At 42.6% G+C, this 16,160-nt stretch overlaps 1 protein-coding gene and 1 non-coding gene across 2 annotated transcripts in view; both read left to right on the forward strand.

The window, feature by feature from the left end:
• LOC129031073 (aldehyde oxidase 2-like) overlaps window positions 1–16,160 on the forward strand; it is a 76,930-nt gene that overhangs the window by 52,235 nt on the left and 8,535 nt on the right. Inside the window, 8 exon segments of the mRNA XM_054476822.1 lie at window positions 2,852–2,947; window positions 4,962–5,090; window positions 7,401–7,475; window positions 8,283–8,335; window positions 10,255–10,369; window positions 12,149–12,214; window positions 12,327–12,515; window positions 15,058–15,225. Of these exon segments, the coding sequence (XP_054332797.1) occupies window positions 2,852–2,947; window positions 4,962–5,090; window positions 7,401–7,475; window positions 8,283–8,335; window positions 10,255–10,369; window positions 12,149–12,214; window positions 12,327–12,515; window positions 15,058–15,225 (891 nt within the window).
• Window positions 9,983–10,148, forward strand: LOC129032326 (U1 spliceosomal RNA). Its single transcript, XR_008501331.1, has one exon. It is a non-coding gene; the product is annotated as a U1 spliceosomal RNA (small nuclear RNA).

Here is a 16,160-nt window from a genome sequence, read left to right on the forward strand (position 1 = left end):
GCACCTCCACGTGTTCACCAACCCAGGAGCCCCCAGACTGCATCATTTGGGGTTTTTATGGAGGTTCCACTACACAGGCATGATTGATTACAGCATTGGCCATTAATGATTGAACTCAATCTCTAGCCCCCATCCCAAGAAGATGGGGAGGAGGACTGAAAGACCAATGCACACCGCCTCCGAGCCCCCATCCTAAAGCTACCTAAGCCCTTCTCATGAGTCGTCTCATTAGCAGAATAAAACAGTAAATTCCAAGCCTTTACAAACTCTGAACCAAGAACCAGGGGCAAAGATCAAATATTTACTTTTTATTATAACACACTTCCCTTCACCTGTATGGCCACACCACATCTAAACCACAGCCTACACTCTACCGTCATCCATGGGAACCAACATCTCATCTCATGACAAAGAAAACCTTCAAATCAAGCAATGACTTTAAGTCTCCATTTGAATATCCTCCAGCTGCCCCACAGAGTTCTAAATTGAGGCACCCTAGAATCACCTGGCTAGGAATAGAAGGGTGTTATTCCAGGTCAGCAGATGACTCACAAAGCTGGAACACCTACCCTCTAAATTGGCAGTGAGAGCTCTGTCCTCAGTGGGAGTCAAAAGGCCCACGGTGAGTAAATCCTATTATTAGCAGCTACAAGCCTCAGTGCTCCCAAGCCCCTCTGAGCCAACCCTGGGCCTCCAGGCATCTTGAGACACAAATGGGCTGAAGCCTTCGTTCCTCCTCCTCCTGGAAGGAAAAAAATACCACCTTTCCCTTTGTCCAATATATCAAACATTGATGTAGTGTCCCTGTGATTTTTTTTTTTTTTTTTTTTTTTTTTTTTTGTTAGACAGAGTTTTGCTCTTGTCACCCAGGCTGGAGGGTAGAGTACAATGGCACAATTTCTGCTCACTGTAACCTCCGCCTCCCAGGTTCAAGCGATTCTCCTGCCTCAGGCTCCCAAGTAGCTGGGATTACAGGCGCCTGCCACCATGCCTGGCTAATTTTTGTATTTTTAGTAGAGTCGGGGTTTCACCATGTTGGTCAGGCTGGTCTCGAACTCCTGACCCCAGGTGATCCACCCACCTCGGCCTCCCAAAGTGCTGGGATTACAGGCATGAGCCACCACGCAAGGCCAGGACCTGCTCAGAGGTATTTACGGGACACAAAGATGAGTTAAGACTAGGTGCCCCTCCATGGCAAGACTCAGAGAAGAGCCTCTTAGCTCCAGGATTCCTTACCTGTGGCTGCTCTAACAAAGTACCACAAACTGGGTGACTCAAAAACAACAAATTTATTCTCTCACGATTCCGGAGGCCTGAAATTCAAACTCAAGGGGTCAGCAGGGCCATGCTGCCTCTGAAGGCTTCAGGGAAGAATCTTCCCTTGCTTTTCCAGCTTCTGGTGGCTCCTGGTATTACCTGGCTCGTGGCAACATGACTCCAGTCGCTGCTGCCTCCATCTTCCACAGCCCTCTTACAAGGACACAAGTCATTGAGTTTAGGGCCCCCACAATCCAGTATGATTTTATCTTAAGTAGTTGCATCTGCAAAGACTAAAGTTCCATGTTGAGGTTTCAGACAGACATGAATTTTAGGGGGCAGGGGAGGGACACTCTTCAACCCAGTATTCCTGTAAGGAGAAGTACAAAGAAGGAGGTGATTGATCCTTCCCAGATGGGGATGAGACACATGTGAGGAAGTTTTGGGGTTGTTTTGTTTTGTTTTTTTGAGACGGAGTCTCACTCTGTCACCCAGGCTGGAGTGCAGTGGCATGATCTCAGCTCACTGCAAACTCTGCCTCCCAGGTTCAAGCAATTCTCTGCCTCAGCCTCCCAAGTAGCTGGGATCACAGGCACCCGCCACCGCACCTGGCTAATTTTTGTATTTTTAATAGAGATGGGGGTTTCACCACCTTGGCCAGGCTGGTCTTGAACTCCTGACCTCGTGATCCGCCCTCCTCAGCCTCCCAAAGTGCTGGGATGAGTACAGGCGTGAGCCGCCGTGTCCGGCCAAGTGCGGAAGTTTTAACAGAACATAGACTGCAGGGCGTGGCCCTGCAGGCTGAGCAGACAGGTAAGGAACAGGAGGAGAAGCCAGCCAGGACAAGAGATTGGACAGAAGCAAGGAGCACAAGTCAGAAAGGAGCTGCAGTGGGGCCAGACTCAGAGGCAAGGCAGGGGGCAACAGGGACTGTACAAGAGACCAAATCCCACAGGGCCTCCTAGTGGAATAAGGAGCCGAGCTTTCCCTTACAGGCTGTGGGGGGTTTGCCCACCTTGCCCATGGCAAAGCCTTCTTCAGTCTGTGATTCTGTTCTGTTGTCACTTGTCATCCCTGAGCAGCACAGGAGTTGCACCTGTCCTCCCAGATCTCCCAGGGCACCCTATGCCACTCTCATTATCTCACTGATCATCCTACACTACAGTGACTTGATCTCCAGCCTGTCTTTCTACCACATTGTGAGCAGCTTGAAGAAGAGCCATGTCTTGTTCATCTTTATGTATCTGGAGCTGAGCACACTTGGTACACACTATGTGCAAGTACCTAAAACATTTAAATAACTAGCTTAATGATCAGCCAGTGATTTTAAGCATGAGAGTGATTTTCAAACAATTGGAACCAACACTCTCAACTCCTGAGGTATCCAAAGGGGCTCCTATGAAAATCAGAAGGAATGTTCTTTACAGGCGACTTTTTGCACAAAACAGAACTAAGCTTCAGCATCCTACCAGGAAAGTTTGCTTCTCTGACCCCCTCCACTCCCTAAGACTGGTATTTCACTACCTTGTGTTTTATATTGAACCTCACCAAATGCTAACTTGCACTGAGCTATGCCTTCCAATTCTTTTACTAGGCAGCTGCACTGGTTCATATCTACACAGATGGGTCTGTGTTGGTCACACACGGGGGCAATGAACTGGGACAAGGTATTCACACCAAAATGCTACAGGTAAGATAAATAAAATTAAACCATTATTCTCTATATACATTGTTGAAAGTTAGGATTCATCTATTAGGGTAAATATTGACTCCCTGTATTCAAACACTGAGATCTTGACTATTTAGTTGGAAGGCTTCTTACATATCAAATAGAATGGTTGAGGTGGCAGAAATCCCACATGTATGCAGACAGTCCTGGAGCTTGGCCAGGGTTCATGGATGGGGTGATCATTAGTGAAAACGCCACTAAGAAAACCATGGAGCCCTGTGGTGGGAGCTCCAAGCAGGTAACCAGGAGCAGGACTTTCTTAGCTTTTGTGGCTTTAATGTTTACCTTTTAGACAACAATATTAGGTTGCTAGTGTTTTATTTTGACAAGTAAGGACAAGTATTTCATCAACTGCCATCATCCTACGATTTTTATAAGATATTTAACACACACACATACACACTAATTAGTAAGAATATAATCTCAGGAGAAAAACAAGAATAATTCTTTAAATAACCCTATGACAAATGTATTAGAATGTTATAGTGCACATCTGTAGCTTTTGACCATCCAGCCCCTTAGCTCATTTGAAGTACTGTACCTCTCACATGCCATATATTTCTGAAAGACTCCTCAATTTGGGTACCTTTCAGCTCCATCCCCATCCTTACTCCCACGCCTGCTGCAGATATAGGCACAAGACCCGCCTCTGGTCAATCAGGGTTCTGGAATCCCACTGACTCTGGGAAAGGACACATGATTTAAGCAAGGCCACTCAGAGCCTTTCCTTGGATTGACATGTAGATGCTGGGAGAAAGGAGCCATCTTTCCCCTGTGGCTGTTTAGGTACTATACTATAGGGCAGGGGCTGCCACAGGCAGTTCTGTGCCATGGATGGAACCGGCCATCGTAGAAAGAAAAGCAAATGTGAGAGGCTGAGAGGAGACGCTGATGAGACCTCAAAGCCCCTAGATACACATGTACTTCACACTAGCTCCATCTATCCTGCCCAGTTATATGAACCAACAAATTCCCTTTGGATTTTCACCACCAAGAAACAACAAAGTCGTCCCTTTTTTTCATTTTGCATCTTTCTGGATAAACTTCATATAGAATGACATTAGTCAGAAGATTAGCATTTGAGAACGGGATATCATGAGAAGGTGTTTTTTGCAAAAACAAAAAGACAAGAGAAGCCAAAATAATGTTTTTTCCTTTCCCTTTCTTCTTTTTCATCTCTTTCCTCGTCATTTCTTGATTAAATATCTTCATCTCCACATGTGTTTGCTAGAGAAACTGGAAGGAAAAGAGCAGAAAAGAAGCCAGGTGCAGTGGCATGCAGCTGTAGTCCCAGCTACTTGGGAGGCTGAAGCAGGAGGATCACTTGAGTCCAGGAGTTCAAGATCAGCCTGGGCAACACAGTGAGACCTCATCTCTAAAATAATAATAATAATCTTTTAAAAATTATTTTTAAAAAACAGAAAAAATGAACAGCCAATACTGGAGGAATATAAGCAAGGGAGAACAAATAGAAAAAAGGGTGGGAGGATAAGAGCAAGAAAAAGGTCCTCAGGGTCATTCCAAGTTCATCTGATACTGATATCGAAAGATTTCAGACCAAATTCTGAGTCAGTCTTATCTCATTCTCCCCTCTTTTGTTCTCTCTCTCTCTCTCTTCCTCTCTCTCTCTCTCCCTCCATCCCTCTTTTTCTTCCTGCCACTGAACCAAATAAGTGCCTGAAAATCTCAATTTGGCCTACTTCCTACACATCTAAAACTTAGAAAAAAGGAAATTCTTAACATTCTAAATGGACTCAATTTGAAAAGAACCACTGTGGAATATTACCAAGAAAACACTGTAAAAATCAGCATGAGGCCTTACAAAAAAAGTAGTTTTGATGCTTATAAAGTACATTATTTTAGTCTTAAAAGGGTACCATGGATGTAATAACAAATAATTTTTATTAAGAAAAATAATGATTCAAATCTTCATAGAAGTCCTTGCTGGACTTGAAAATATTTATGTTTCTCATAGGTGGCCAGTCGTGAGTTAAAAATACCCATGTCCTATATGCACGTCTGTGAAACAAGCACAGCAACAGTGCCCAATACAATTACTACGGCAGCGTCTATCGGTGCAGAAGTCAATGGCAGAGCTGTGCAGGTGAGTCTTCCTGTCTCTCCTTGGTGTGCCTCTCCCACATCTCTGGTTTTTATGGCTAGATACAGGTACAATAGTTGACTTCAGAGAAGTCATGTGTGTCACTAAACATAGTCTGGGGTAACTAAAATGTTGGGAGAGTGTATTTGGAGTAGGCTAAATTGAGATGACAGACCCAAAATGTAAAGGCTCAAACACAGTGAAAGTCCCTTTCTTGTACACGTATCAGTCCCGAGCATTGTTTGGTCATTTGAGCACCCAAATTGATGGAGGCTCCACCATCTTCAACACGTGGTGTGCCAAGTTGCCCTGGGTGTCATCATTCCAGTGAGCATGGAGGAGCCGGTGTGGAAGACTCTGAGCCAGATCTGGAAGTGATGCAAGTCACTTCCACTCACAGTCCATTAGCAGAACCAGTTTCAGGCTATGTCTAACTGCAACGGAGGTTGGGAAATGTAGAGTAGTGGGAAACCATATGTCCAGCTGCTATGGAAGAAGGAGAGAATGGATTTTGGTGAACAGGCAGTCTCTGTTCCTAGCAGACACAGCAAGAAAAAATTTGGCTACCAAGTAATGCAGAGCTGTGCAAGTTTCCTCCAGCATAAACAAGTTTTTGCGGGCAGATAGGCAGGCAGACCCCAGGCAAGGAGACAGGGTGCAATAGAAGCATTGTCTTCAGTGGTATTCTACCGAGTACTTAGAGCTTTTCTTTGTACTTATTTTTTTAACTGATTTTTTAAAAGTGCTAAATTTTCACTGTCTCAGAATAGAATCATGACTTCATAGTCCTTAATTCGAATATCTGATTGCATGTACTTTTGAAATATATATATTTGTCATGTTTCTGTTGCAAACTGTTCACTTTTCCACTGGGATATTGTGGTGAGCCATATTTTCCCAGAATGCTGCAATGATACCACCAACAGGAACCCCTTTCAAATCAGTCCTAATTTTGTGGTGATACCTCTTAAGGAATCAAAAAGCAAAGACTCTTTTTTGCTCAGAACAAATGTGTAAGAAACCTCAAATGCATGAGATCTAATTTGGAGTAGGGTCAAACACAAAAGAGGAACAGCTCAGAGTGTATGGGAGTTGTCAGCCCAAAATAAGTGTCAATCCATCTTCTAGAGTATTAAGTTTTAGGTTTCTGTTAAAGATCAGAAAATTTGTGGATCTGGACCATTATAAAGTAAATTTAATTGTTTTCTCATTTCATAGCCAAAGCCAAGGCCTTTATTATAGTAGTTTGATGGTGGTTGAATGAACAGATGGAGGGAGAGATCAGACAGGGGGATTCTGGCATGTCATTGTTACAGACTGGAAAGCACAAATTTGAATGAAAATAGGATGTTTATTCCATTTATTTTAATAGCCATAAAATACCAAAGAAATGGCCGGGTGCAGTGGCTCACGCCTGTAATCCCAGCACTTTGGGAGATCGAGGCGGGCAGATCACGAAGTCAGGAAATCGAGACCTTCCTGCCCAACATGGTGAAACCTCGTCTCTACTAAAATACAAAAAATTAGCCAGGCATGGTGGTGCGCGCCTGTAGTCCCAGCTACTTGGGAGGCTGAGGCAGGGGAATCACTTGAACCCAGGTTGCAATGAGCTGAGATTGTGCCACTACACTCCAGCCTGGTGACAGAGCAAGACTCCATCTTAACAAAAAAAAAAAAAAAAAGAAATATACAAAAATACAAAAGATGTAGGAAAAAAATGCTAAGAGCCAGGCACAGTGGCTCATGCCTGTAATCCTAGCACTTTGGGAGGCTGAAGTAGGCAGATGGCTCGAGCTCAGGAGTTCAAGACCAGCCTAGTCAACATGGTGAAAATCCATCTCTACAAAGAAGACAAAAATCAGCCAGGCTTGGTGGTGAGTGCCTGGAGTCCCAGTTACTCAAGAGACTGAGGTGGGAGGATTGCTTGAGCCCAGATGTCGAAGTTGCAGTGAGCCAAGATGGTGCCACTGCACTCCAGCCTGGTTGACAGAGTGAGACCCTGTCTCAAAAAAACAAACCAAAAAAAAGAAAGAGAGAGAGAAGTTAAGAACCTGAATATTCTAAGAAAGAGGATCTGAGAGTAGAAATTCAGCTGAACCCATATTTTCACAGGAAGTGAGCCAGGAAGGGGAAAAAGTAACCTCCAGTAACCAATACTGTTATCAAGGGCAGGAGTTGTGTTCCCAATATTTCAGGATCACGCACTCCATAGCACTTGCTGACCTAATCAATGAACATTTGTTCACACAAATCGTAACCACCATAACCACTGGGCTCTTCTCTAATGTGGATTCCATTCTTTACTACTTCAAGAATGCTTGTCAGATCCTTCTGAAACGCCTTGAGCCCATCATTAAGAAACATCCGGAAGGTGCATGGGAAGACTGGGTAAGTGTTCCACTCCCTTTGTTAATACAAGTGAGAAAACAATGTAAACCAGTACTGAGACAGCACCACAGCAGTGCACAGCTATCACACACAGAGACAGTTCCTCTAAGTGTCACAGTGATGGAGCATGCCCCCTGTTTCTTCCCCAGTTGAGTGGGTTTCTGCAAACAGGCAGGATCTCTAAAGGTTGAGAAGGCTACTCCAGGATGTATACCAGGTGTGTATGGAGAAAGCGCACAGGAAACAGCAGTCACTGGAAGGAGAAATAGAAGTGTATGAAGAATACACTCTGCTTAAGTAAGAAATAAGAGGAAAAGAATGAGCCTTCCTAAGCCACACACACACAAACACACACACGTGCGAGCACGATGTTTTGGGTAGGTTAGGAGGAAAACTAAAAGGCCTATTTGCTGTTGAATACGGCTCAAAGGAGATGACTAACTTAATCCAACTTTACAATATCCTATGACTTTTTTCATTAGAACAATTATTTCAAATTTACACACATGCTTACTATAAAGTTCTAACATTTAGAAATGAAGTCCAAATACCTTGTGCACTAAGCCCCTATCTCATGGATGTGCAGCAGCATTCTATTTTATGTTTGTTCAACCAAGACTTCTAAACTCAATCAGAAGGAAATTGTTAGTGTGCTAGTTAAGGAAAAATAATATGATGATGAGTTCTATTATTGGTAGCAAAGCACCAGAAACAATTATGAGATGTCAATTTTAGATTGGACATTTCTGTTTTCACCTAGCAGATGGCATATTTGTTTCGCTTTAACTAAATATGCCCATTCTGCAGATAGAAGCTGCATTTGAACAAAGAATCAGTCTCTCAGCCACTGGATACTTCAGGTAAACATCACAATAATATCTTGACGTAGCTGAGAAAATACGAGGTAACTCAATCACTGTTGATGGCTGTCGTGATACTTTGGTTCTTGTCTTCTTAGTTTAAAAGAATTTAAACAAGAGACAGAGCAAAGCAAAAAAACAACAACAAAAAGAGACACACAGCGAAAGATGTGCAGCATAGAGTAATTTATTGCAAAAAAAAAGAATATTTTGAAAATGAGGTGCAGAGTAGACAGTACACCCTGAGAGAGAATTCAGGGCAGGCTGTCCATAAGGATGAGACAGCAAAAACTGGTATTGCGGACGCTCCCTTTATGAGGGTCTTACATGATTATTCATAAAGAGGTGGGAAGAGGTGTTACTAGTAAGCACGTTCTGGGTGGTCTTCTGGGTGCACATGTGCAGCTGTACATGCATGTTCATACATCACATGTACCATTAGTATCTTAAATTTCCACCCCAGAGGTGTGTTTTTTACTATTAAAATAATTTGATTTTACCTGGGGACAGGTAAAATCAAAGTGTGCATGCTCTCTACAGGGGAAATTCCCTACTGAAGATAGCTTTGCTTGAATGAGTGCGATTACAATGGAAATGCTGAGGCTTTCATGTTGATTGTGCCATCACCACAGTGCTGGTGCTGCGTCCAGAGAACGTGGTCGCTTTCTTGACTACCTATGCTGCCTCAACTCTGGGCCGCAGGTCCCTCATTTGTAAAATACATTTTTATTATGTGATTGCTGAGGTCCCTTCTAGGCCCAAAATTCTATGATTTCACATAGGCCTTTCAGTTATGTCCAAAAAAAAAAATTAAACAATAAAACACCCTTATTGGGGAAAAAAATTAGATGCTTGACTTACAACAGCTAATCATTATAATCATTATTTACTATTTATTTAATCATTACTTACAATATCTAATCATTATTTACTATTCTTTATCGTGAATAGTAAAAATATATTATCATTAGAAATGACTTGCATCTCAATTTTACAAATCTCCCTCCCTTTACCATAAAACCTGTCTATTTTGAAGCTCCATACTAGACAAGGGAGAATGGGTGGATGATAATCACCAGTCATTGTCAAATTCAAAAAGCATGTGACATTAGTTTTACAGTCTAATGAAACAAACCACCAAACAATAGACACACACACACACACACAAACACAAAGAACAGTAAAGCAAATCCTCATGAAGAATGAGGAAATAAGGAGATAACAGCCCAGCCTAGAGCCTTGTACCTAATGAGTTCTAAATTCCTAAGTTCAGTTACCTGAGAGCAAACCAGCCCTCTATCTGAATATATCTTCTATTATATATTAATGCATTGAATTACCAGTCCTTTTTTACCAACCCTGAATTACCATCAGCTCCCTGTGAGTTTGGTTAGCACTATCCATGGGGTCCCTTTGGGAAGAGTGGTCCCAGAGGGACCACTGATAAAATTCAACTGAGGTTCTCAGTGGGCAGGCTGGCTAAAGCTCAAATCCTTTGTGGTCAAGATACAGGCACACTGTGAGGTCTGGTCCCAAAAAATCTATTGGCTTCTCCCTCTTTTTGACATCCTAACTGTGGCACAAGGAATGTCCTCTTTAAATGAGTTTAAAAGGCAATTGAAATGAACATAAATCAAATGAAATGCTATACTTACTGGCAGGGGAGATACCATGATTCCGAAGGTGGTTTTCCTAGAGTGAGGCTTATCTTACCTATTTTACTCCAGAAATGCTGACCCCTGTGATTTCCCCAAATGTAGGAAACTCAACTGCATAATTTATGGTAGTGGGAGACTGTATTTGTGCCCTCCCTGCGAAAAAAAAAAATGAAACACTACCATAAAACTTTGGTAACTTTTAAAATAAATCAACATTCTATCTCCCCAACTCAAGCTAAAAGGCTTTATTTCTTCCCTCAGGGGCTACAAGGCCTCCATGGACTGGGAGAAGGGGGTGGGGGACCCATTTCCTTACTATGTCTACGGAGCTGCCTGTTCTGAGGTTGAAATTGACTGCCTGACAGGTGCTCACAAGGTAAGTCAAGTCTAACTTTCCTCTTGGCAAATAAAAACAACAACAAAAGTGTGTTGTATAGTAAATAGCCCAATTCCATTATGTAATTCTCTCATAACAAGAACAAGATTCTTTCAATTCCATGGGAGGGTCCAGAGATCTAGCCTTATCCTGAATTTCCACTTAAAAAGACAATATAGTAGTCAAAAATGAATTGCTGATGACAGTCTAAACTGTATTAAATTTTTTATTTCATTTAGACAACAAAATCACTTTCCAAGATTTCTCCCAAAAAAAAGCTTCTATTTATAAAGGAAAAACACATTTTCTAATCTGAAGGAATAACTAACTTAGTAAATAGTCTTGAGCAAACATTTTGAAAGCACATAGCAATGTGCTGTTTCTCCAAAGTCAATTATCCAAAAAGTATTACTGAAACAGATTTTGGGGGAAGAGAGGTATTAAAATAATTGTTATATTTTCTATTTAATTGAACAGCCAAGAAACTACCCATTGGAGACAGGGAATCATACTTAACCCAAAATTAACAACTTGCATTATAAAGGATGCAATTTTACCCAAGGGCCTTGGAATAAATCCCTAAAGATATGAAACTTACGAGGATCTTCCAGAATTTATGATGCTAGAAAAGTCAAAATGTGGTCTTTTCTGTGCCTTTCAGTTTACATTTACAGTTTAAGGTTCAATAATTTCAGTATCACTTTGATCCCTTAAAATAGTTTATTTCTTAAAGAGGCAAAACTTCTTTTAACTAAAGAGAAATCAGAGAAATTCAGTGACAGGCCTGTTGCAGCTGGCCATTTGTGGTTGGTGAACTAAATCATCCATCAACTCAGTGTTAGTGCACAGCCATCTCTTTCCACTGTCCAGCACTTACAGTGCGAAACACACCAGGTTTCAAGGTAGAAGTAAACTGAAGGCCCACTCTGAGGTGTGTCCAATCTCCCTCCCTATCCAGGTTGAGGATAGATGAAGGCTGGTCCCAATGCCCAGAGTAGGTTGTCCAAGAGGCCAAGGTTTGAGTCAAAAGAGAATTGCCAAGTCCAAAGGGCTAGATAGAAAGTAGAAGCCCAGGTATTGAGCCCAAACAGAGAATGATGATCTTGTCAGAACAAGCACTGGGAAATGGGGGGCAGAAGGGAAGCCCTGAGACACTGCAGAGATAGGCCACAGGCACTTAGGGGCTTTTAGTGGCTCCTGAATAACCTGCAGGCCCATGCTTAGTGCCAAAACAAGGGCCAGATTCATGTGATGCTTCTCAGAGAAGGAAGTAGATTAGCAAATCAAAGGTGGTCTCAACATTTGCCATGAATACCTTCCAAGATCTTACAAATCCACAAACTCATACGTGCCAGTATGGCTCTAGGATTTTCACAGTAAAATGGCAATAGTACCAGATGCCACAGATTATCATGAGGACTACATGAGCTCATAAATTATATTCCAACAACAAATTCAGGTTGAGAATCAGATGAACAACCAGGCACAACAATTATTTACCAAGTGACTCACTCAGACACACTAGCATGTCATGGACTTTGGAGTCACTTAAGAGGAGTCAAAACCATGAATGTACAAGGTCTTCCAGGGTCATGGACAGTCCTGGCACTCAATTTGAAGAGTTCAGCAGGCATCTTAACAGCTCTAATGTTGACAGGGTTCAATGCAGTGTTAATTAGCCAGCAGGAGTTCTGGAAAAACTGGAGATCATTTGAGTATACCTGAAAATGATACTTTTAATTCAAGTTTTTACGGTGAGGTAATTTTTATTTTGGGCAGAAAATCAGAACGGACATCATCATGGATGCATGTTGCAGCCTAAATCCAGCCATTGATATTGGGCAGGTAGGTGCTGGCCCATCTGGGCAGATGCCCCTTCCTGGGAGTCATTTCAGGGTAGGTAAAGGCCTTCTAAAAATGATACAATGTCACAAAGCTTGAAATTGTCCCCCTCCAGATTGAAGGTCCATTTATTCAGGGAATGGGGCTTTATACCACTGAAGAACTGAAATATTCCCCAGAAGGTGTACTGTACTCTCGGAGCCCAGATGAGTACAAAATTCCAGCCATCACTGATGTCCCAGAGGAGTTCAATGTCTCCTTGCTGCCATCGTCACAAACCCCACTAACCATCTATTAGTCTAAGGTAAGCATCCAAACCTACCACTGCCCGGTGTCATGGATCGGGTAGCACATGGCAGATGAAAGCAGGCCGACAAAATAGTAAGTCAATGTTAACTGTTATCAGGAACAAATCACTATAGACTGCTAGAATTTGGAGATGACTCACCCATGGCAATCGTGGGCCAAGGATTTTAATAATTTCCTCTTTCACTGAAAACTCTAAAACTCGCCAAAAAGCTTTGACTTCTTAATAGAATAACACTTTTACTTAAGATCCTGAAGACTATAATATTAAACAGGATTGGAGGTGCAATGTGACTGAAATCCTAGCAGTGGCAGCATGGACAGAACCCTGGACTGAGGTCGCAGAAGACCTGGGTTCCTGCCACAGCCCTATCCCCTCCCCGTGGTCTTAAGCAAATCACTCACCTCTGAGGGGCTCAGGGTCCTCACCATACCCAGAAATGCATCTAGAACAGTGGTTCTCAATTGGGAGTGGGGGGAGTGGGGGAGGTGATTTTGTACAAGGCAGCCCCCCACCCCACTACAAAGAATTATCTGGCACAAAATGTTAATAGCATCAGAAAGCAAAGACATCAACCCTTAATAATTGCTAAAGTAATGAAACTGCAAATTAAAATAAAGATCATTATTTGTTTGCCTTGCTCTATGCAGATTATGTGAAAACCACCCTCAGAGTAAAAACTTCATCTAGGTTTGAGAAATATTGTTAAAGTTTCTTGACTCCTCTTAAGACTTTAAAATCTTTCCTGGCCATGGTGGTGCACACCTATAGCTCCAGCTACTCAGGAGGCTGAAGCAGGGGATTGCTTGAGCCCAGAAATTCAAGACCAGCCTGGGTAATCAATAAATAAGATCTTTTGGGAGACTTCTTGCTAGTACCCATCCTCCAAAAAAAAAAAAAAAAAAAAAGTATCCAACCACATCTGTAGAAATTTCATCATGTCCAAACTGGATCCCACTGTCAGCCCAGGAACAGCAGGAACTTCCTCTAGACCTATAGTGATAAGGTCAGGGCAAACCTGAAAGGAAGGACAATCAATAGGGCCTTTGGTTTCTCATTGAACTGGAAATCACTCTAAGGCGAAAAGGCAAAAGGGAGCTAAGAGCCCACAGAGAGCAGCTTTTAAGCCACCAAGAGTAACACAGGGCAGAAAGGACCCTTGAGTCCTTGTAGTGGCAGACAGCCACTCACAAGCAGACACTCAGGAAAATCATGGGTTTGCAGGTCCCACATGGAGGGTACTATGTAAAAACAACAGAGAGCTACCAGGTACCGGGAGCTGTGCTAGGTGCTTTTGCATTTCCTGATCCTCGCAACACCCAATAAAGTTGGCATCACTGCCCACACTTCACTGACAAAGGAACAGAGGAGATTATCTCACTTACCCAGAGAAACATGGGGAGTAAGGGCCAGGATTCAGACTCAGTCTCACTAACTCAAGGGTCACAAATTGGTGGTCTACTGGCTAAATCTAGCCTGAAGATGTACTTTTCTTTGGCCTACACAGTGTTTTTACAAGTCAGGGAATTTTACATTAAAATACAGATATCTAAATTCTCTTGAGAAAATGGATGATCTGGTAATTTTGGCTGCATTCTTGGAAAGGCAGCAACTAACTACAACTAAAGAACAGCTGCCCTTATAGACAGGACATGGGGGTGCTCTTCCTCACCTTACTTTCCACTGCTCCTTATTGTCCTTCATCTGCCTGCATCACTCATTGACAATACCTGCCTGTTCCTTGCAGATGATGGGTTTACAACCTTTCATCTGGTATCAAAGTCTGTACTCTTTCTTCTAGAGTACTCTGCCTATCCTGACCCTGGAGTTAAAAAAGGCATTTTTCTCTCTGCTGATAAAGCTGGCTAGTTCAAGCCATTGAATGTGTTTTACTAAATAGGGTACTTTCCCATTACCACACAAAGACACTCATACACACACACATACACACATACATACCTTTCTTAGAGAACAAAATTTAACCCAGACGAGATTCAAGATCTGGGAAACTCAGATTATGCTGGGACTTTTTTTCTTTTTCTTTGCCTTTTTTTTTTTTTTTTTGAGATGTAATCTTGCTCTGTCGCCCAACTGGAGTGCAATGGCATGATCTTGGCTCACTGCAACCTCCGACTCCCGGGTTCAAGCAATTCTTCTGCCTCAGCCTCCCAAATAGCTAGGACTACAGGCGCACGCCACCACGCCCAGCTAATTTTTGTATTTTTAGTAGAGACGGGGTTTCACCATGTTGGGCAGGATGGTCTTGATCTCTTGACCTCATGATCCATCCACCTCGGTCTCCCAAAGTGCTAGGATTACAGGCATGAGCCACCAAGCCCGCCCTATGCTGTGATTTTTAAGACTACTCAAGTTTCTGATTCAGTCAGTAAGTCAGCCAACAAACATTTATTGAGAAGATTTTGTGTACAAAACACTGTGCAGGGGTTGGGGATACAATGGTGAACAAGACCTGGCCCCTACCCTCTAGAAACTTATAGTGTAGTATAGAAGTTTCTTAAACCAATGTGCCTTCTTACAGGGCCTCGGGGAGTCTGGGATGTTCCTGGGGTCATCTGTGTTCTTTGCCATTGCTGACGCTGTGGCCACAGTGCGAAGAGAAAGAGACATAGCTGAGGACTTCACGGTGCAGAGCCCAGTAACGCCAGAATGGGTTCGAATGGCCTGTGCAGATCGATTCACAGAAATGGTAGGAAATTGTTTATTTTCCTAAAAGATGATTTGTCTATTTCCTGCTACTTAGACCTTTTGGGTAAATGTATAACCTAATCTGTGTCTAGCTAATCAAATTATGAAATGAAAAAAGCAAATCACACAAATACACCTTGTATACATGTAGTAATTTTAACTTTTAAAAAAGTATTTCCCAAGTGTTAATTTGATCGTCTTAGCAACCCTGAAGTAGGATAATTTATTAATCTCATGCTACAGCCAGGTGCGGTGGCTCACGCAAGTAATCCCAGCACTTTGGGAGGCCAAGGTGGGTGGATCACGAGGTCAGGAGTCGAGACCATCTGGCTAACTCAGTGAAAACCCGTTTCTACTAAAAATACAAAAAATTAGCCAGGCGTGGTGGCACGCGCCTCTAGTCCCAGCTACTCAGGAGGCTGAGGCAGGAGAATCACTTGAACCCAGGAGGCAGAGGTTGCAGTGAGCCAAGATCACGCCACTGCACTCCGGCCTGGCGAAGAGTGAGACTCCGTCTCAAAAAAATAAAAAATAAAAATAAAAAGTATATATATATTAAAAATGCTGCAAAAACTAATAGCTAAATGGAAAGCAACTGACTGATTTCTCCAAACAGTGGTTAAGTATTCCCTCCCTCTATCCTACCAACTCCATCCTGCCCTTCAACAAAAACAAACACACACACAGAAATCCATATGTCATATAGCCATATTTGATAATGTCACTTTCTGTGTTCCCTATACAGAGAGTATACACAGACTGCCTGTCATTTAGAAGTAGGGTGATCCCATTGCGAGCTACTGCCTTTCTCCTTCATTCTGTCTCATACCAATGCCTCCCAGCCCGGGACAGGGAGGCCTAGGGAGTTATCCATGTGGATACACACATGGCAAATCCCACCTGCTGAAGGTTACAGATAAGCAACTTTCCAGAGGT

This window comes from Pongo pygmaeus, chromosome 11 (assembly GCF_028885625.2).
Source record: "Pongo pygmaeus isolate AG05252 chromosome 11, NHGRI_mPonPyg2-v2.0_pri, whole genome shotgun sequence".
Taxonomy (NCBI): domain Eukaryota; kingdom Metazoa; phylum Chordata; class Mammalia; order Primates; family Hominidae; genus Pongo; species Pongo pygmaeus.